The following is a 21441-nucleotide window of genomic DNA, read 5'->3' as shown; positions in this document are numbered from 1 at the left end:
ATAAAAAAGGTTGTATGCAATTTTCTCGTAAGTCTAACAGTTTAGGAGTTATTGAGGAAAAACAAAATTTTTTGTCAAAAGTTCGCTGATTCGTCGGTGGAATGGTCGGATTTTATCAGTACCCATAAAATGCCGATTAATCATAGTTAACTCGTTAAATATCGAAGTTAGAAGAAAAAGAACTTTTATTTGAAGCGTTTTTCGAAATTTTCGTCAACGTTAATACTTAATTGGATATTTCCTTCCATACTTTTTAGCACGTAACTATTTATTATTAGCATTATTCTTCCGACGTCTGATTTCTGTTTAATTATAGGAAACGCGTTTATCTAAGGTATATAAACCTTTGGGATTCACTGTATAGCCAGTACATCCTTAATTAATTCGTTCATCGCCAATTATTCCTTAACGAATGGAGTTAGAAGGAAATTGCATAAATATCTGGCAACTGTTCAGCACCGACGAGTGTTTTATTTTCCATTTCTTACTTCGGTGACAATACATTCTAAAAGGCGTCAAAAATTGCCGACTTTTTCATGCGACACAAAATCCCATAAGGTTGCCACTCGTTAATAATCTCTCCTCGGTGGTGAAAGTAACGTGGACCACAAACTGTGCTACGGGTAGGCAAACCGCACAACCGGCATTTTGCCCTCCCCCGACTTGAAATCGATATCGCAGTCCATCCGTTGTGTGGAATATTTCGTAGAAAAAAAAAACCTGACGCACGTACTGAACCGAATCGATACGGATTCTCGCACGCGTGAATCCTGTGATTAATTACACCACAAGATTCACAGGATTCTACTAAACTCCCTACAGGACAGCTTATTAATGTTCCTGGCTAATTTCGTAGGTGCGGAAGCTAGATTTTCTCTTCACCTTGGGTCAAGTAACCATAAGTACATAACAGTACCCGTGGCATTGACACGTATCGGCTTGTGTTAACCAATGAATGTAACGACTACGGCCCGATTCGATTATCGCGCGAATTTCTTGTACAAAGTCCTTGCTTGTTCTCCCGCTAGCATCAGAAGATACATATTTACTGAAGGAGTGACTCGGACCAACAACGAACTTTTCTGTTTCACGTATTTACGTAATTGTTTATCGCGAATACCTACATGGATTTACGTACATATCGTCACGAAGTCGTCACAGTTTATCCGAGCTATGGACGTGGACCCTTTCCTTTTCGATGAAAGAGTAAACCAAGACGGAAACCAAAGTACTACGTACGTACTGGGTATTCCAAAAGTCACAAGCATTACGACAAGTGAAATCGACATATACGGAAGAGTTTCCCATTCTTCATACTCTACACTACGTTCCTGCATTCGCGTTCGCGTTCACGATGCACTTCTTTCTCGCCTCCTGCATTCCGCGACGCGCCTCGTTAGACTTGACACGTATTACTTTGCATTCTCATAAGCGCACCGGTATCCCGCCCTGCCTGCCTTTCTCATAAACGCCGGGACAGAACGTTCGCGTAGAAAATTAAGTAGCATTTTGGGACGATCAATAGAAATATTTATGAGACAATCCTACATATATCTAAATACTTATTTTCTTATAAATTATCAAAAGACGTAATATCAAAGACGGATAGCATATTCAGTTATATAGAATATTTTATAGAATATATTATACCTGTAAGATATGAAATAACGAAAATGCGAAACGTGTGAAAAGAATCAACGATTAATTTGTAATACATATAAACGTAGAACCGATAGTAAGCATACCCTCGCGTACACGAAGCGTGCGCGAGTTTCATTGACTCTAAAGTTATTGAGCGTGTTCCATTCGACTACGAGTTGTCTGTTGTATTACTTACAGGCACCTTCGCGTGAGAATAGAAACGGTGAACGAAAACCGAGGCACACTTGACACTCGATAACGTTCTTGAATAAAATTACAATAAGGAAGAAAAACAATTGGACTGAAATGTATTTTACTAGCTTTACGCATAAAGTAGAAATTATGCTAGATCTGAAATAAAAATTGTATTCCAGTCTCGTTCCATTTTGCCCCGTAGTTACCTTGCGAAACGTAACGCGAGTTTCACAACTCGAACTACCGAGCAAGAAATATCACTATCCGCAGGAAATTACTTTTACTCGGTACAGATGAGTCTGTGTTCACCGTGCCCACGTGCTCTGTGCACACGTGAGGGTGTGTGCTTTAAATTACTAGCAATTAGCAATTAGCAATTAGAGAAGTGCCGATTTGTAATCGTGTGACACCTCCCCTGTTGGATCGATTTAAAAGTCGCACCTCGTGACGTGAGAATACTACACTCAGGTATGTATTCTAGAATCAGGTGATGAGAAATATTCTTCACGACAATTAGACGGTGAATTTAGTGGCTGACCGACAGCATCGAATTTAAACAAGGTTCGTGTCTAGAATGCTTAACGCGGGTCGATTAGTCAGCGCTGTTAGCAATTGTCAAAAGGTCGAAAAGCATTATATACAAGGTGAATCGAAATTGATTCACATCGACGACGTTCGCGTTTCGTACAATCATGACTCCATTGAAAACATTCCATACTTCCTGCTCCTTTTATTACGTAAACAATTACGATAAGCCGCATTCTCTCCTTTGCTCCGTAATATTTTCGGCACGCAATCGAATCGTTCTACCGTAATCGCGAAAGCAAAATACTCGGCAAATAACTGTGTTCTCTTTGAATGTTTCTTTCGTGACAGCCGCACAATGAGCGGAGACGAGAAGAAAAACTGTATTACAGTAGATACAAGAGAGAACGAAAGAGCTTTCAAATCTAGGATTACGTCTGCATGGTAGAACCATGCTCTGTAAACCTCTGTACAGTTTTGTTATTATATCCACTTACCTGTTTTTAAACTTTACACACTTCGAAGTATACGGAATTGAAATATTATAGTTATTTATATAGGACAATGATAGCGAGGATTGAAACTAATAAGGAGAGTAATATGTGTATGGATACATAACGGAGAGATATACAAGAGAGAAAGAAAACAGATAAAGAGAGAGAGGGAAATGAAAAAGAGAAAGGTATGATAATTACCAAGGAGTCGTCCCCATTGTCAGCGCTCATAGCCCAACGCTAGCGCGAGGGAATTCGAGATCGTCGTCGTGGTCGTCGTCCTCGGTCCTCTTCGCCGCCCTTCCGGTAGAACAACCTCGTGCTCGTCATTCTGTGGCGTATCCTAAATCCACAGGACACACGAAGGACTCGTTAGCGAACACCAGTGGCAGCGCTTCGCACCTGTCATCTGGCATTGCAGCGAACGGAACGGCTCAGAGTTACAATGATCAGAACGTCGGAATGAGTATTATACCTTACTACACGTAAGTGCAGGAATAGGAAGAGACGACGCGATGATTGGAAAAGGATCGGACCGAGAAAGGTGAAACGCTGAAAAGAGAGGGAAAACGGTGAGAGAGAGAGAGGACACTGACACACAAAACGTCAACGACACTAGCACGCCGTCGTATTAACGTATTTTCCGTTCTCACGAGACCGACGGGGAAACTTTTGAATCACGCATGTTCCACACTCACATACCATACGGGATAGACTAGGTACGGTTCGTCTTTCTTCTTCTTTCACCGAACGGAAAGCGGGCTGCGATTGAATAATAAAAAAAACTTCGCCCGCACCAAAGTGTAAACTAACCTCCGTACACGATCACGGACAGGCGCCAACTTCCAGGAGCAGCGGCACTTAACTCGGCTTGACTCGACACAACTCGCCAATGCTTTCCCTACCATCGTATCCGTACCCCCACTACGAGCGACGTACGAACAGCAGTTAGAAACGATTTAGATGTTTACGGTCTTACTATCGAGGTATATTAACTAATACTAAACCGTTGCCTGTATTATCGCTTCATCTGGCTCGAGCATCGGTCTTTCGTACACGTTGCGATCATAAAGTACACTTCGCAATTTGCGAAATATCACGAATGAACGGGAGCGAGAAACGCAGAGGGTTCCCGCTATGGACTCCATGTTAGTGTACTTACGATCTGCGCACGCGAGCGAGAAAATTCGAACGATGGCGGCGAGTTCTTCGAATTATATTTGTTAGCTAGACAAAATAGACGCTAATAATGTAAGGCTTAAATCAATACAGGATCAGGTAAGTTATGGATGGTATCGTAAATATAAAGGGACGAACTGATGAAATTGAAAATAAAGAAATACCCGCACGAATAAGACAACACATTACACGACAGACGAGAGACTTTTTCACAACATTTAATAAAACGCTATCAACTATGTATGCTTTTTTTACTCAAATACTCTAAAAGTTACTTACATACGTGTAGTTTATATAATTATGTCAAACGAAAGTGTCACATCCCTCGCAACGTATGTATCAAATACCAACGTTGCACCTTGCCTCTTCTATTTTCAAACATGCGATTTTTCGTTATCATTGTACACTGACAAACGTAACGATTTTAGGCACCAATCAGTGACGATGAACACAGTGTAAAACTCGAAAATAGAAGATCAGCATCGAAAGTGCTTGGGAGCTGACACGTCCAATAATTATGTATAAATTTAATACTATCGTCATTATCATTGTTTCCTTAATGCTTATTACTTCGATTAATCGTAAATATTGGCGATCAACGTCCCGGGATGCTAAAGAGGTCTGTGTCTGAAAATCTACTAGGTGAATAACAATGGATGTGCAAAAGGTCTGAACGAAATATTGTTCGTCGTCAGACTTGATTTAAACTTACAGTTTCTTTTATGTAAATGAAAAATCTCCGCGCGGGTTCAGTTTTTATTTCGTTCTCGTTAAACGCTTACCTTGAAATTGCTAACGTATGTACAATTAGAAAGAAAGCGAGCCGTCGATCAATTTACAATTAGATACAAGGTCTCGGTCTTTCAATCCAAGAGTCTGCGTTTTGCTATCCGTTTATACAATGTGCGCGTGTGGTATTTAAAAAAAAGTCCGCAATTTCAAGGTGACCTGTAATAAGAGATAAAAAAATTACACGGCCGTTTAACATTACCTTTTCTATAGACAGCGTGCGCTTGATATGCCAACCAACCATGATTTCCCTAACATTGGAATTGTGTTTAATCGCGATGCATGCGTTTCGTGTTCTTACAACACGCGAGAAAAGATTCTATTCCCTATCATCATTTACCATCATTCTTTGATTGAAAAATCATACAAACTCGATCTCTTACTAGCTGGCATAGAAAAAGTCCCATACTTTATTTCCTTAAATCTACGATTCTGACAAACTGCACTTTTATTTGTGCACAAGTATCACAATCATTCACGTTTTGTAATTGCATATAAACGTGTTTCGTGCCCGTGTGTACATTCGTGTGCCAGTTTCTCCCTTTGATCGGCAAAGCGAACATTTTTTCGCTGTTGCGATAAATACAAAGTTTTATGTCATCCACGTTGTCGCACGAATTCGAAAAATTCCTTTCAATCTTTAAAAAAAAAAAAACGCGTGACCTACGATTAAAATATTTAAGTTATCATACCTATTAAATTGCAATCTAAGCTGATCCCATATGTTGTTTCTTGGTCACAACCTCGTTGAATTACATCTGTATCCCTCATCACGGAAAGATTTACCGTTTTAAAGAGACTGTTGATAGAGATTTTTTGACGAAGACCTTCCCCCGAAAATCCTTCACCGACGTGGCGGCCCCGGATTTTTTTCGCGTTTTACATTGAGAACATCGTCTTATCCACCCGATCGATTATACAATCGACGATATTTTATTATAAAGGAACAAGGACAATGTCTCAAGTTTCCATCCCGGGCGGACGCACACGCAGCCGCGTAATTTTTCTAACGACATCCACGGGACTTGTCGTAGTTAACCAAAAGTGATTCTCAACATGAATCAATGCTCCGTTCGAAAAACAAATGAACAATTTACTCGAATTTATCTAGCACATAGAAGGATAACCGGTAAAAGTTCCAACACCTTCTAGTCAGAATACATACATCCCCATTCTTATCCTTTTTTTGTTTTTTCTGATTTTTCCTCGACGAGTCGAATCTCGCTCGACCTTTCATTATAAATCACTACGGGTATAAAAACCCTTGTTTTGACGGACTCGCACATAGATAACTGTTCGTATCTACTAGTTTCCACTTAAGCGGATACAGTCTCAACCATGGATTTCTTAATAATCTCCCCGAAGTTTTCGTCGCACTCTTCCGTACTCTCCGATTGTTGTTCCGTTATGTTACCTTGACTCTTGTCCATGTCGACCTTGGTTCCAGTCGAGTGATAAGTACCATGCGATTGTGGCTCCATTTCGCCGTAATAGGAATATCTGCCGGATAAAAGTTCCGAGAACGGTTCCAGTTTACCCATCTGTTGGACCACAGTGTTCATCGGTTGCACCGAATTCAAATTCGTGTATTGTGATCCAGTTGCTTCGTCCTGTGCGAAGCTAGCAGCCTCGTAACTGGACGCGTGTTGTCCGGCGTGGACTTGGCAATTCCCCTGTATCGATCCGATGTCTTGTCCGTAAGGCGCGTAGTGTGAGAACCCTGAATTTCCTGGCACCGTTTGGAATTGCGGCTGAAATTGCACCCTAGATGTGGAAGGAAGGTTAGCGTAAGGCTGATAATCCTGATAAGTAGGCTGCTGAAAGTTTACTCCGGCGCCTGTTTGGCCCGTGAACGTTTGAAAAGCTTGACTAAATTCTGGATGAAGTTTCCTTTGAGGCCCCTGCGTACCGTCGACTGTGTCTTCGCTAGGATAACAATCGTCCCTGATCGCATAAAGATCCAGACTATCCTCTCGCGTACCGGCGACTTCCGATTGACAATTCGTAGCGCCGTCCCTGGCGTGGTCATGATTCTCGTAGTGTAACGTCGTGAAACCACCGCCGTTTAAACACGACTCCGTACCCGCCCTATTCTCCATCACGGAACCCAAATTGATCTCTCTCAACGGACTTCTACCATTTTGATTGTCGGAAGCGTCATGATCCTGGCCTTCTTCTTCGTGTCGCTGTTTTTTCTCCAACTCCAACCGCATCAGAGTATGAATGAAATGCGTTCGCACCCGTACTGGATTGAACTCGATCCTCCCTGAAGTATTGGCGCAGCCGTCCCGAGTACACCCACAAGGAAAACCCGCTCGATCAACCTATTAACATATACACAGCGAATAAATATTTAGCTAATTTCAAGATGTGTTAATCCGACTGGATGTGTACTAACCTGACACTTTACATTGGCTCGGCTGCAAGGGCAACTCTCCGGGTCGCAGTATCCTTTACACCCGCAACCGCAGTGTTCTCTGCTAGCTCTGATGTCACGGCAATCGTCTTTCTCGATCGCGTCTATTCTACGAACACCGGCAGCTCTGAGCAAGGCCCTTCTCTGCCACGTAGGCACTGGCTGCAGGAAGTAATAACTATCGATGTCCAGTTCCTCGTTATCGCTCTGCTCTTCATCAGTATCGTCACTTGGATCCTCGGAGCTCGAGGCCGCTTCCGCTACGCAATTAGCAGCACGCTCGGAGCGCAATTGAGCTAGTCTAGCACGATGAATTCGCCTCTGTTCGGCAGCGTGTTCCGATAACGAGAACCGTTCGGCATGAGTATGCGTTGCGCTCATGCCTAGTGTACTACCGCCCTGACAATGAGAACCCAGACAATACGTCAGTATACGTAGTATATTACATATCCCGTAATTACTATGCCTGCATCAACGCAAGTCTAAATATTGGAATTGACTTTGTTACACAGAACTCTGTGAACATTCTCTTATCAATAATAGACTTGATAATTTCGAAAATTTATTTTCGCATATAATTTTACGAAAAATATTGCGAATATACACATACCTGAGAAGGTACACATGTGAAACCCTGTGCTCTAGGAAAGTAGTAGACGGTAACAGCATCGAAATGAATATTGCGCTTCTTTTTCATTGAGTCATCTGTGTTGCTTCTCTTCGGACTGGGCGCGTCTTCCATGCAATCTGTCAATCTCCGTTTCAGGTTGCTCTTCGAAGGACTCGGGAAGTTCGTCAATGGCGCTTGCGGCGTACCGGGTACACCCACGTTCGGCACAAAAGTGTCTATTTGATTTACCGCTGAAAGGGATCGTCATGCTTTCAAGTCTCGCTAGTTATACTCGCGTTTTCAAATTATAGATTATAGCCTAATATACTGTATAATAGATACCAGAATCGCGAGGACAAATATCTCGAAAGATAAAAAAAATAGTTAAAATAAATTAAATGCAAATACCTTTTTCTTTATCGGAAAGTATATCATCGGGTATCCTATCCAAGAAAGAAGTCTCGGAATCACTTTCTGGAACCGGTGCAGGTCCAGTATCACCAGGTATCTCGCTTCCCAGACCTGAATCGCTTCCATCTGACCTAACTTCGTCCCTAGCACCTGTAGCAAGCGCCAAGCTTTCCGCCGAGTCTTCTGTAAACGGTTCAGGTCGCTCCGACTCCAACCTGGATATAATTTCAGGATTCATATCGACGCAGCATATGGACTCGGTTTCTTGACATATCTGGTCTGGAACGGCGTCATCTTCGCATCCAACAAGTCGCACGTCAACATTCGTCATGGACGAAATTTCGGAGCTATCAGAACCAGTTTCGGTCTCGGTTTCGGTTTCAGTATCGATGGTTTCGGTATTAACCGCTCTAGGTTCCAGAACCTCTGGCGAACTGGGTGTCGTCATCTCGATGGTTGACGAGGAATCGATGTTGTTCAATGGCGGTAAATTCTCCGTGGTACGTAAAGGCGAAGGAAAAACTACTTCCTCATCTTCCGCTAATTTCTCGATTGCTCTCGGCGCTATTTCCTCTTTCTCCAGCAATTTTTGCACCGTAGGCGTTGTCGGCATCGATATTGATGTCGATACTGGTGTTAATGTTGATATTGATGTTGGCGTTGATATTGATGTAGGTATCGGTGTGGAAATGTTCGGCAATGTTATCCTATGTAATAAAACTTTGCATTCCTTCATATTTTTATTAGGTAAAGAAGGTGACTGCAAGTGGTTCGTTTCCTTTTTGGATAACACAGACGTTTCCTCCATATGGTCCTCGGAAGCAGTCTTTATTTGATCTTTCTTTTTATTAGTGCACCTCTGGATAAGACACGTTTCCTCCGATGAATTGTTTAGGTCAGTCTTTACGTCTTCAGAACCAGGATCAGCTTCGGCGTTTTTCTTCCATTGCTGTTTAATTTTGAGATCGGCGGTCGAGTGATTTTTGTCTTCACACCCCGAACAATACGACGCATCGATCCGTTCCAATTTGATCGTCAACCGAGGAAGAGAACTTTTGTCCAACTCACTCGGCCGTTCATCGGATTCGTTGAGAACAGATGCAGAAGCGTCATCGTTACTCGGTTCTACCGGTTTCTCACACTGTTTCGGCTCTAAACACTTGCTGAGATTCCTCTCGGGACTTTCGCACGGCAAAGAGCAACAGGAATCGTCGTCAATAAACGAATCGGAGTAATCGAGTTTGGTCGCGACCAACGTTAGCTCCTTCTCGACACCGGCGTCGACGTGCTGTGCATTGACTTCACTCTCCGGCGTCTTTGCCAGAGCAGTAGAACAGTTTACTGTTTTGTATTCCAACTCGGGACAATCGGCCCGTTCGTGATTCGTTTGATCATCGAGATTCACATCCATCGTCAATCTACAATTGCTCCCTAATGAATCGTCGAACCGCCTATCGTTCGTCGAGACGCATCGGCTGTTCACCTCGTCTTTCGCGGTATCGAAGAGACACGAATCCGAGGACAGAGAAATCTCGCCCAGGGTACGCTCTCGAAGACTCACCAGCACCGGTGAAATCCTCCTCACGTCGCTCCTAACATGATTCGTCTCGTCCTCCGGTATTTCGACGCCTATTCTCTTGATCTCGGCGCCGATCGGCAAGAAATCACTGGCCGGTCTCTTCCTGCAGCATATCGGCGAAGAGGTGACGAACTCATCACCCACGATCACTTTGTTATCATCTTCTGTCTGTCTTTCAACTTCACACTGTACCGATGTCACGTTTGATGAATCCTCCGCTTCGTCCTCGTTCGATTTTGTTTCTATTAATTCGGTCGTCGTTTGCACATTCGCGGTCGAATTCGACTTCTCCTCTTGGTTCTGGTCCTGGACTTTCCCCAGTTTGAGCCCCATATCCGGAAAGTCCACCTGATCCTCGACGGCTAATGGGTCGACCGAGGCCTCGGGGGAAGAGACCGAAACTTCGCACAATTCTACACTGACGAACGTTTGACTGTTGACGAACTGGTTATCATCGTGTACTTCTTCTTCCGAAGCGGCCGAGGTATCCCCATCAAGCTCTGAAGATTTGATCATTGATGATTTCGATGTCGACGGTGTCCCCAACGGTGCCGCCAACGGTGCCGTCGACGGTGCGATCACCGCTGTTTCCGGTGATTTTGGCGAGGTGGAATCTTCCTTGGCCTCAACGCAACCGTCCCGGGCCGAAGGCGATTCCATCTGGAGTGTTCGATCTGCGATAAACAAGAAACACAGAAACTGATTATGCGGTAGATCATAAGAAACCAACGAATTGGCTGTAATTATTCATACGGCGCTCGCGATCCGAGAAACATATGTTATCTCTTCTCTTACAGAGCAAAATAAATGTGAGCACGAGGTCCATCGTTATGACATTCCGTCGAAGCGATTTTCCTTTCTAATGTGCGTCAATCTTATTCTTCCACGCTTCGTTGCCCCCTTTCCCTCAAAATATCATAAGCAGAAGCAAAGGGACGAAGAAAAAGATGAAGGGATCAATAATCCGCGCGACGACACCGCGCACCGATGGACGGAGGAAGACGCAACGACGAGAAGGGAATAAATCAAACGCATCCGAAACGTTCAACATGGTTTTTCGTCCACGGGGATGGAAATGTTTAGGAATCCGCGACGCGGTCGGCAAACGATCTGGTGCCTTTAATTCGCCGATATCTTCCTCATCGCGTCGACAAATATAAAAGGGCCTCTGCATATAATCCTGGCCGGAGATTATTGATTCAAAGCCGGCAGGAAGGGAGGGGTGGAGCGGAGGGAAGTGGGAAGGGAGGTTTCTGTCTGCCTTCGGTTACCATGCGCACCTTGTACCCCGTACATACCCCAGAGAACGCGACGACCATAAAACCAAATGCAAAGAAAGAGGGTCTCTCGCTGTCCGAAATATATTTCCTTCTATGTACTTTTCCCCCTATCGTTTTATTTTACGTTCTTCTTTCTGTCTCTTTACCTTCGAACCGCACGATCTTCTACCACCTTCCTCCGCGACACTCTGTCCTTCCGCAAAGCACGGACCTCCGAACAGGAGACTCGACTTCTAAATCGACTATCTCTTATCTCAACGAAGTTTCTAAGTCGTTTCGCAACTCCAACTGCCTTCATTCCGTTCGCGGATACATTTGTTCCTGAAAGCCGACCGATCGGCATCCTCCATCGAGGACGATCGTACGGGCTTCGAGTCACACAGCATTCAACGACGATCGTTCGGATTAGCCGCTCGTTCTCAGGACCACGCGAAATAAATTCAAGTCCCTTTTGTTGTCGTCGCGCGTCGGAAAAACGATTTCAGATAATGCACGATCCTTCAAGAATCCTCCGAAAACGTCCGGATAAACAGGATCCAACAATGATTCGACAGAGGCAGACTCTTGAGAATGATGATTCGTTTTAAAAAATGGTTATTAGAAAAATCGTTCAACTCGTGAACGAAGATTAGAAGCAAGTGTAAACAGGCTTAACAACCGAGAGACATCTCGTCAAGATTTCGGAGAGAACACACGAGTCGATGAGCGGATGCTAGAAGAGCGTAACAGAGATGCGGTTCTCTCTCAACGATATGATAGATCCAAAGCAAGCGCGCGAACCAAACGAGGAGAGTGGGTTCGATTCGAGCCGAACTGAAGCGATAACTAGGTTGGACGTTCACGAACGGACTGAATATCTCCAGAAGAGACCGGAATCCTCTGTCGTTGGACGACGACGACGATGAGAAAGCGAGGGTAAATATGCTTCCAAGTATGAAGAATGGTACTCGTAGAGAAGCGAGAAGCAAAGCGGAGACGCGTCCGCCGCGTTCGACAGCTCGGAGCAGAATGAAACAGAGCTGGTTCCCGACGCCGCGACGCCGCGTCGCGTCGATGGCGATTCCGTTCGACGCCGCTTCTCGGTCGTCTTCGGCTCGCCCCGGCCGTTCTCTCTGTCTCTCTATAGCCTATAGCCAGTATAGCCTATCTATACATATAGTCCATACGGCGGTATAGCGATGGGTACACGCGTACGTACACTTTATACGTACGTAGGAGTATATGTACGTGTTTCGTGAATGTGTAATATAGTGTACGAAACGCTGCCGCGCCGCGCCGTGGTTCTCATCGGCCCGATCGAACGGAATTCAACTCCGCGTTGCTCGTCGCGCGATCAATCTTCGCCTCTATTTTCGGCCTTTTTCCGAAACTCTGTTCGCTGCGGACCATGCTCGTATCGTAGATCTAGGCGTATCAATGTTCTGATAAGTGGAGCGGATAAAAAACACATTCACACGAGGACAGGTCACGATAAACAGAAGTTGACGAGATTTTTCAAGCTTGTTCATTGCATCGCAGCGCGTCGGTGAAATTCCTTTATTGGCCTCTCTAGAGTACGTAATTCTATTTTCTCCGCATTCATTCCACTTACGCAGGTTACGCCCACGCGCGCGGAATTACCAATCGGTATTAATAACTCGCTGTATTGGTCGCAAATACATGCACACATAATTTGTATATTTGCGCCTGAGTAATTCGCGTAATCAAAGCGATGTTACGCGCAGTACAATAAGGTGCAAATGTAAAACTCTGTAGATATAAAGTAGGCAACTTTCGAATAGTGGTTATCCGTATTTTTCGGAGAATCCGAGGCAGATACATATCGGTTACGAAATCATTGAGACGGTCGGAAAAGAAACGGCGCGACGCGACATACGGCGGTCGCGTTGTTTCAATAGCTAGACTGTCTTGGATCGTCCAGTTATTTAAATTAACCTCGTAGCACTTACTCGCGGACAGTCGACGATTATCGAATGTCATCCGAGGAAAACTTGATACGATTCTAGTCCATTCGCACCGCTATACGACTATTCAATACGAATGATTCAAAACCTTTATGACTTCCTTGAGCCGCCTGTTCTCACGTAGGGTACTTGTAAACGGAGGTTTTTCTGCATAGATGATCGTCCCTCATAAATTCCAACGATTGATCAATTTGCGAAATACACGTATTCAACAAACTGTATTTGCTGTTTCGCGTCCCGAAACATTCGAACGTCGGAAAGTTAAGGGGTGGTTTTCAATTTACAAAAACTTACTACCGATGAAAACCACTGACAGTGAGGACGTACTCGTATGTATGTCTACCAAACAGGTTCTGTCGTTACATAAGCCAGCGTATGTACATACATACGTACATACACCACCGACCACCGACTATCAACATCAACCGAACGTAATGTTCTTATCCTTTCGTTCGATTTCTGCGGCTAGATCCGCGGCTTCCGTGCATTTTTCGGGACAAACTCGAAAACAAAATCTGTAAGCATTCGAGGCCGACCTGACGAAGGGGTGAACGAGATTCAATTGATCAAGCACGGATGTTTGAAAATTCATCCGCGCGACGCAATATTTGCTCCGATTCCTGGGTTAGCTTAATGCATTTTAAAAATGGACAGTCTATGGATGGCATTGCTCATGAAATTGGCGCGGTATTGTCTACTCCTACTCTGCGAGCTTCCAACTCTCTCTTTCGCGGTCTCTCCTCTCCTCTCCTGACCTGCCTTTTTCCTTTCTTTGTTTCTCGCATTCATATTTCGCTCCTCTTCGTCGCGCGTATCTCTCCCCCTCCTTCGATCTCGCTCACTCTCTCTCTCTCTCTCCCTCTTACGGATCGGATGGTTCAACGAACGAGAGAGCGCAGCGCTTGCGCGGGGCTGCACGACCGCCGTAATTGTCGCTACGCTGCGAAAGTAGAAGGCGTCCCACCGTGCAGCTACGCAACTCTCTGTATTTCTGTATGCTTCGGTTTCCCTCTATGCCTTCTTTCCGCCCCGTTCTCTTCACCCTTTACTTGCTCCATCCCTTTTTTCTGGGCACGAAGGCTCTGGTACATTCGTACAGCGACAACATATCAAAAGCGAACGCGAAACCGAGCAAGAGTTCATATTCGACTCACGTTAAACTCTATCGTGTTTCTCCTGATCCTGTTCCGACTATTCGCTTAGTAAATGTTCGCGGTATAATTTTACGAGTTCCTTGAAAAAATTGCATCGAAAAGCAAGACGCGAAAAGAAGATGGAAACGGAGAGAATATTAAAACGGCATCCGTAACTATACAGCGCCAACCCTTATACCAGTTAGTGGAAAAGGTCACTCGACCATCCTCTAATTACACCCGATCGCGAACGGTCGTTACTCGCAAAAGGTGAAACGCGAAGCGCGAAATACGATTCGCAGTGCTTCCAATTAGGCTTCATTGAAATTTCACATTGGTAAACGTGTTCGTTCCGACGTATCGCGACAAACTATTCGTTACATAAGCGCATAATTGAGCAGCGGCAGCTAAATTGGTCCACGTATTCGATTTCCTTTTTTCAGCATGGCCGTGGTCGCGGTCAGTTATCAGCGTTTCGATTATATTCCGAACATCAAGGTCGTCATTAGCTAGATCGTGACATTTTTTTACGTACGTCTATTACGACGTTTAGTCAGTGTCGCAAATATTGACGGTCACAGTGCGCACGTCATGAATATAAACGTCGAACGCGCGCGCGACGACGAGATGTTGTACGTGGAACTCGTAACGAGTTACAATTCTATGCTAAACTTCTTCTATTAATCGATTTCTTTAATCGTTTTAAACCGTGAACGGTAGATATGAATTTTTATCCAACAGAGAAAAATCGAAAACACGATTTGATTACAAGTTCCCGTCGGGTTTCTAGACTCAGCGCCACGAAAGAACCGAGCAGGAACGGCCAGAGACCAAGACGAGGTATACTAAAGCATTCTGGATGCGAGCGAGACACGAGATCAAAGCAGTTTTACAACCAAGGCAGACGCTGCGATATTGCTCCGTCGTGCTTTCTGCTTCCTGGGAAAGGTCCGAAGCTTTCCCTCTCTCTCCCTCTCATTTTCTGTTCCCCGCCACCATCCGCCTTACCGCCACCCTCGACACTCTTTCATCTACACGCTCGCGCAACTTTGAACACGACCTACACGAACACACCCCCTTTCTATCGTTACCTCGCGCGTACGCTCTTTCAACCCCATACCTCCCCCTACCTCCCTCGCTCAGTACCCCATTCTCATCAGACGTATTTCTGCCCCTATCCCTCTCTGCTCCGACCCTGGTCTACTTTAACATTCATCCTCCTCTATTTCACAGCGCACCCGCACCAATTCCTATATCCGCATCTCGCTCGATCTCTCCGCTGTCCCGATCCAACCCCCTCGCTATCCCACGTCCACGCCTCTCTCTCTCTCTCACTTTGATTGCACTATTCCGTTTCTCTCTCTCTCTCTCTTAGAATTTCCGTCTTCTTCTCTCCTCTTTCTAACCGGCGTATTCTCATGCTCTCTTCAACATGCCCGCTTTTCTTTTCACCTTCTGCTCCATCTTCGTTGCTACCTAGCTTCCCTGCCACCGTCGCTGGTTTCTCATATCTATTCTGCGCGCGCCACTATGGCGCATCACTATAAGCATAGCATAGTGCAACTATACCCTGAGTCCGAGCCTGACTACTATGGACCATTATACATATGTTTGACGCAGCAATAGCGACGTCAAGGGTCCATAGAGAAGGCTGTGAACCAGATAGCAAAACAATGGTTCAAACACTCCAGCCACATTACTTAGTCAAAATCAATATTAATCAGTCATCGAGCAACGGACTCGAATCAAAACGATTTTTGATCGCTCTTCACGTATTGATTTGAATACACCTGTATTGAAGTTTCTTTTGAAACGGAATCGCGAATCGAGGTTTATATACAGCACAGACTTGTATATTTCAGAGAGAGTACACTAAATTTACGTATGGTACACTAGAAACGTGTACACGGAAATGTATACGTATTGTACGCAGGTATTCGTTTCAATGTGTATGTGGAGAGGGTTAACATCGGTCTCCAATGGAGAATAACACGGTGTGTGGGCGTGTTGGTGTCCGATACACCAACCTACGTCCCGAGTCCTATGTGAGCTCGCGATAGTGTGAGTTCAGTTTCGCATAATAAGAGCGAGGGAGCGGAATATGTATAATGCAGCCTCCCGCGCTTATTGTCAGTGGCCCTCCAGAAGCTGTGGAATGTACCACCCACTCTGCCCTCCCTACTCGATTCCATACAACTGATGAGACCGCGTTGCTCGTTGTAAACACTGTTTCACCGGTCCATTAATAAAATAATTAAAGATCGCGAATTAAGAAACTTTTATCGTTCCATCAGTGTAGAAATATCGTCTATTAGATTGAAGTAAATTAATTGAATATTTTCATTATCAAAACTCTGTCTTGTCATTATTTATGACCATGAATCTCATTGTGAGCAGAGCCCACTAATTGATGTACGTGCACGTGCTTATCTGACAGATATAACCGTCCACTACAATGGATATTAGTACGACCTGCGAAGGGTTAAAAGGGAATTTACGATCCGTCACGGTGTTATGTCAGGTATCGATGGGCGGAAATTAATTGTACTCATCGAATCCTGATGATCAGTCACCATTGAGCCAAACGGAACGCAACTAAATTCGATTTCCTAATTTCTCTATTCCAGCCTTATCGACACTTCGCCCCGCCCGGAAGCCAATCCCGATGGATGGCAATTATACGCGCCAATTGTTCGCAAAACGGTCTACCCGGAATTTCGGAGTAACCACGAGTTACACAACCCCTCTCGCTAGCAGTTCAAGCGTCTAATTTAATGTTTTTCAATAATTAAATTGATCGGGAAAGAGCTTAGCAGAGAACGCATTCGTCTTTGCCCGGAGAAAATAGAGAAAGAATCAAGCGGACCGAGGAAGGAAGAAAGAGATCTACGAAGAACAGCAATGCAACCAATGGAGGGTGCTAAAGAATAAGGGTAGAAAAGGGCAAAGGAGAGGCGGCGTATAACGGAGGCCGAAGCAGAGAGACGAACGAATCTATGGATATTTCGCGGGGTTGCGAGAGAGACGCAGGGGTGAAATGCGGGGGTGTATATTGGGTCTTGCAAATGGGGGTGGGGAGCTCCATCTCTGGCCGAATCGATCCCACCGCAGTGTAGCACTATAGCACTCCACGTGCGCATACATACCATGGACTCACTCACCCTCTCCCTCTTGCCGTTACCCTTTTCTCTCTTACTCTCCACGTTCGTGCCGCTGTACGTACACACACGTACGAGGTACACCATAATAAAGCAGCGCAGCTGCGCGCCGGAGCAGAGCGTTCCAGCGGTTGCAAGCGGAACGGGAATTCAGGATGGTGAATGAAATTTTTTTTTTAATGACCGTGATTAATGCGTTGACACTGTTTCACACGGCGGTCGTGAACTTTTACCGGTTCCATGCGGGTGCCGTTCGTTCCGCGTTTCGCGATGTGGGGCACGCGCGGGCGCGCCAATTCTGTCGCGCAATGACGCCGGATAAAACATGGCCCCGTGGCATTGATGGATTCGCGGGCGTGCATCAAAGGACACTAAATCTTTATCATCCACCCTGGGAAAGAATGATCCCTTTCCCTTTCTCATTTCAGGATCGTGATAGCTCCGTTGATTGTTTTTTTTTTTATACAAACACGGAGTTTGTTTTACGCGATTTCCTTCTTTCATTCATCCTCGTACAGAAATGTCCTGAATGCTCGAATCATGATGCCAAGTCACTCTCTTATGAATAAAATGAATCAGAAATTAGATACCCCGTGTCCCTACGTAGAACCACCGAGGAAAGATTACTAAAGAGTGACAGCCTTATGGGTCTTTGTGTCGCACGAAAAAGTCGGCAATTTTTTATGCCCTTTAGAATATATCATCACCGAAATAAAAACACTCGTCGATACTGAACAGTTGCCCGACACCTATGCGATTTACTCCACCGAAAAGAGCGATTACAACGATTACACGGGCACTGCCACTCTTTGATAGTATCTTATCTGGTGGTAGAACTATTTGAAATTGAAACCGTTCGATGAATCAAGCGGGAAAAGGGTTTTACTTTGAAATCGATAGCGGCTAAGTACGTTTAACGCTAAAACGCTCATATCCTCGTGCGCTGATCGGATAACCTGTACGAGGATTACTGACGCGTTCATTCAATTGTACGTAAGTACGTACAACTCGCGTTCGGTCGATGGCTGCTGTCACAGAATGCATCCACCTACGTATATGTATATGCATATCGAACGTGCATCGAGGGATGGAGAAGGGATGCAGGAAACGGGGTAGAGGTGATGTGGGAGAAGATAACGGGCGTGGAGCATTATTACGTGTGTCGTGGCCGTGATACACAATTGACGATCGACGTATACATTTCACGATGCAAAACACAGAGGCTACACCGTTGTAGGCCACAATTTATCGAGGGTACGAATCGTGAAAATTTCAATGAACCAACGAGGAAGAGGAAGCGTAAGAATCCTCAGAAAAAAGTTTGAACCCGGAGCGTATTTCTTTCTAAAGAACACATTGGCCTTTAACAAAATCGTTCTCCTAACAAAGTAAGATTTAATAGCTGCAGAAATTAATTAAAAATCATTCCTTGAACAATGAACTAAAAAAAAATTAGTAATTTTCTCCGCGTCGGTTAAACTCAAAGCATTGTCATATGCGTCGAAATTAGTCACCTACAGCACGTCGGATTTCAATACCGAAAACAATAACCCATCGTGCATAGGTTTTCGATTGATTCCCAAAAAGGCTAAACCGTGAGCGAAAACCGCCGGACCGTGTGCATCGAAAACGGATATTGGAAGGTGATCGAATATCGAATCACCCATTGACGAATGCACCTTGTGCTGCGCGAGTGCGCGTGCATGTGGGCGCAAGGCATGGGCGTAGAGTCGTACTATAGTGTCACGGACTGCACTTGCACGCGCGTGCATCTCGTAGGCGTAGTGTATAGTTGTACACCCAGGCGCGTGCAAGCTCTCGAGGCCGGGACGAATATATCGATATGGTCCAAGTTCCGGACTCTAGACTCTGCATAGACTCTTTTAGCTAGACGCTAGGCTGTCCGGAAGATACACGCAAGAGAAAACATTCCAGCTAAATAAGTACATTGTTCATAACCCGTTCTCGAAGGAGAGGAGAGGCTGTGTTACGTACTAACGATCGTTTCCTCGCACTTGCCTCGATATCCGTTTGCATATTATTCTAATTATTGTGACCGTTTCTAATTTGTTGAATTCAAACTGGAAATTGTAGGAACGGGCACTCACGTGTTACGTACGTAAATTTGCTCCTATCTTACAATTAGTATAAAGCTGGATGTCACGACGTAAGACGTTCGTTTCGCAAAACGAGGATTAAGTAATCCTTGTCTTGAGTTTTTCGAATGTATCAAAACAATTTTGGAAAGCAAAATTAATTTATCTTAAGTCTACTAACTAATCTTAACAACTAAACGATCGTTTCCTCGCACTTGCCTCGATATCCGTTTGCATATTATTCTAATTATTGTGACCGTTTCTAATTTGTTGAATTCAAACTGGAAATTGTAGGAACGGGCACTCACGTGTTACGTACGTAAATTTGCTCCTATCTTACAATTAGTATAAAGCTGGATGTCACGACGTAAGACGTTCGTTTCGCAAAACGAGGATTAAGTAATCCTTGTCTTGAGTTTTTCGAATGTATCAAAACAATTTTGGAAAGCAAAATTAATTTATCTTAAGTCTACTAACTAATCTTAACAACTTATTTAAATTAAATTAAATTATTATATTATATTTTTCTAAACCCAACTACTTGAACCAGTGAGAATGAGAATAGAATTTAATTATTCTCATTATAGCTATACGTACAGCGGTAAAGGAAAGCGCGGGATGGAAAATACATTAGCAGCATCGTGTGTTAAAAATACATCGACCATCGATCGCGACGCGTATCGCTTATTCCGAGACCAGAGAAGAGAACAACCATACAGCCTCCCCCATTATTAATTCACTCTATAAATCCTCTTATATATTTTATAACTGCCTAAGCTTAATCTGGTTAATTCTCACCGAAATATAATACGTAAGTAGACTAGAAAGATTCTCCAAACAAAAAGGAGTCCGTACACGAGGCTCGTGGTTAACGGGATCGCACAGACGAGGTCAGCCGAGGTCTGTTTGCCTTCTCGATCGCAATCCCTCGTCTTTCTCTTTTTTCTAAATACCATACTTTATCAACATTTTCTGCCTTCAATCCAAGTTGCAATCAATTTCTACCTTATTTCATTAATTGACAATTGTAACAAACGTGTACGAATGCCAATAAATCAGTGCCTGAAGTCCCATGTCTTACGACATGTACTCCACATATCCATTGTTTCTCGCGTCAATCGTCCCTCGAGGGTCTTCTTCAGGTTCGAAACTGTCGTAAGATTCCGATCTCCCGATATCCGACTGACTTGCGCGAAATCCAACAAAATAATCGAGTCAGGGGAGGGAAAGATGCATTTCTGCTGTTCAATAACAATCTCGGGCTTGAAGCTTCCTGCTCGGTGTCCCACTTTCCGGACATCATCCACTGCTGTGTATGCTCTAAAATTCTGATATTTCGCAAAGACGAGAGGGGCTGCCTTCGAAACGATCGATCCATCGATTGTTCCACCGTGTGAGATAGGCACAGGCAGGGCCTCGTTTCGTTGTGGACCAGAATAGAGTCCGTCGAGGTCTGATGTGACGCAGAGGACCAAGGACCAAAGACAGAGCCGCATCACCGGATGACGGGCAGTGAAAATATGTATGTATGTACATACGTATGTATTTACAAGTAGATACCGTGGCGATTCGTCAGCACGCATTACATATGTGCACACGCGTACGCATATGCACGCGTGCAATTGGTGAAAAGCTTCCGTCAGTCATATACATACGCGTAGTACCTATACGTCGTGTTATACATAACTAGAATTGGTACAGTATATAGCCGTCGCTGCGCTCGGCACTCGTCATGTTTCACAGGAGTGACGTCATTATCATGGAGCACGCGCATTTGATACGCCTCCGTGAGACCAAAATTCTACAGTCACCAGACCGCACCAAGACAGATAAAAAACGACTTCCAGTTTGGAGTTTAAGTGCGAATCCTCTTTATTTCCACACTTTAGAACATTTAGATCGGGATTTACTTAAGGATGTATAGGCTATATACTTACACAATGCTAGCATGTTGAATTTGTTATTATATTC

At 44.4% G+C, this 21441-nt stretch overlaps 2 protein-coding genes across 7 annotated transcripts in view; both read right to left on the bottom strand.

Annotated features, from left to right (window-relative positions):
* The window catches only part of Rgl (Ral guanine nucleotide dissociation stimulator-like), a 24186-nt gene extending 20046 nt beyond the window's left edge, over nucleotides 1-4140 (bottom strand). For 2 of the 5 annotated variants that reach the window (XM_026812830.1, XM_026812829.1), the window contains exon 1: nucleotides 3057-4140. In XM_026812830.1, coding sequence (XP_026668631.1) covers nucleotides 3057-3073 — 17 coding nt within the window. In that variant the 5' untranslated portion in view covers nucleotides 3074-4140. The remainder of the gene's footprint in view (nucleotides 1-3056) is intronic. The other 3 variants (XM_026812831.1, XM_018023115.2, XM_018023119.2) reach the window with 3 other exon arrangements.
* A 126-nt stretch (nucleotides 4141-4266) lies between these two features.
* Nucleotides 4267-12129, bottom strand: Axud1 (AXIN1 up-regulated 1). Of its 2 annotated transcripts, XM_026812828.1 has the most exons (6): nucleotides 10635-12129; nucleotides 8258-10513; nucleotides 7850-8100; nucleotides 7222-7638; nucleotides 6733-7147; nucleotides 6305-6587 (listed from the first exon to the last, which is right to left on the bottom strand). In XM_026812828.1, the coding sequence occupies exons 1-6, from the start codon at nucleotides 10663-10665 to the stop codon at nucleotides 6400-6402; spliced, it is 3558 nt and encodes a 1185-aa protein (XP_026668629.1). In that variant the 5' UTR covers nucleotides 10666-12129; the 3' UTR covers nucleotides 6305-6399. The 2 variants fall into 2 exon arrangements, with proteins under 2 accessions (XP_017878624.1, XP_026668629.1); XM_018023135.2 differs by having other exon boundaries at nucleotides 4267-7147; nucleotides 10635-12128.
* Nucleotides 12130-21441: the final 9312 nt, after the last annotated feature.

The sequence above is a fragment of the Ceratina calcarata genome, unplaced genomic scaffold (genome assembly GCF_001652005.2).
Source record: "Ceratina calcarata isolate Rehan_Ccalc_2016 unplaced genomic scaffold, ASM165200v1 scaffold297.2, whole genome shotgun sequence".
Classification (NCBI taxonomy): domain Eukaryota; kingdom Metazoa; phylum Arthropoda; class Insecta; order Hymenoptera; family Apidae; genus Ceratina; species Ceratina calcarata.
Note: the sequence above shows the minus strand (reverse complement) of the source record. Positions and strands in the feature narration are given on the sequence as shown.

Bases quoted from the DNA above. Each gene is read 5' to 3' on its own strand.
- Axud1 (XM_018023135.2), bottom strand. From the start codon at position 10,665: ATGGACCTCGTGCTCACATTTATTTTGCTCT. The intron at 10,514-10,634 runs GTAAGAGAAGAG...TGTTTATCGCAG, and splicing joins GCTCACATTTATTTTGCTCT to ATCGAACACTCCAGATGGAA. The intron at 8,101-8,257 runs GTATTTGCATTT...GATCCCTTTCAG, and splicing joins ACTTTCCGATAAAGAAAAAG to CGGTAAATCAAATAGACACT.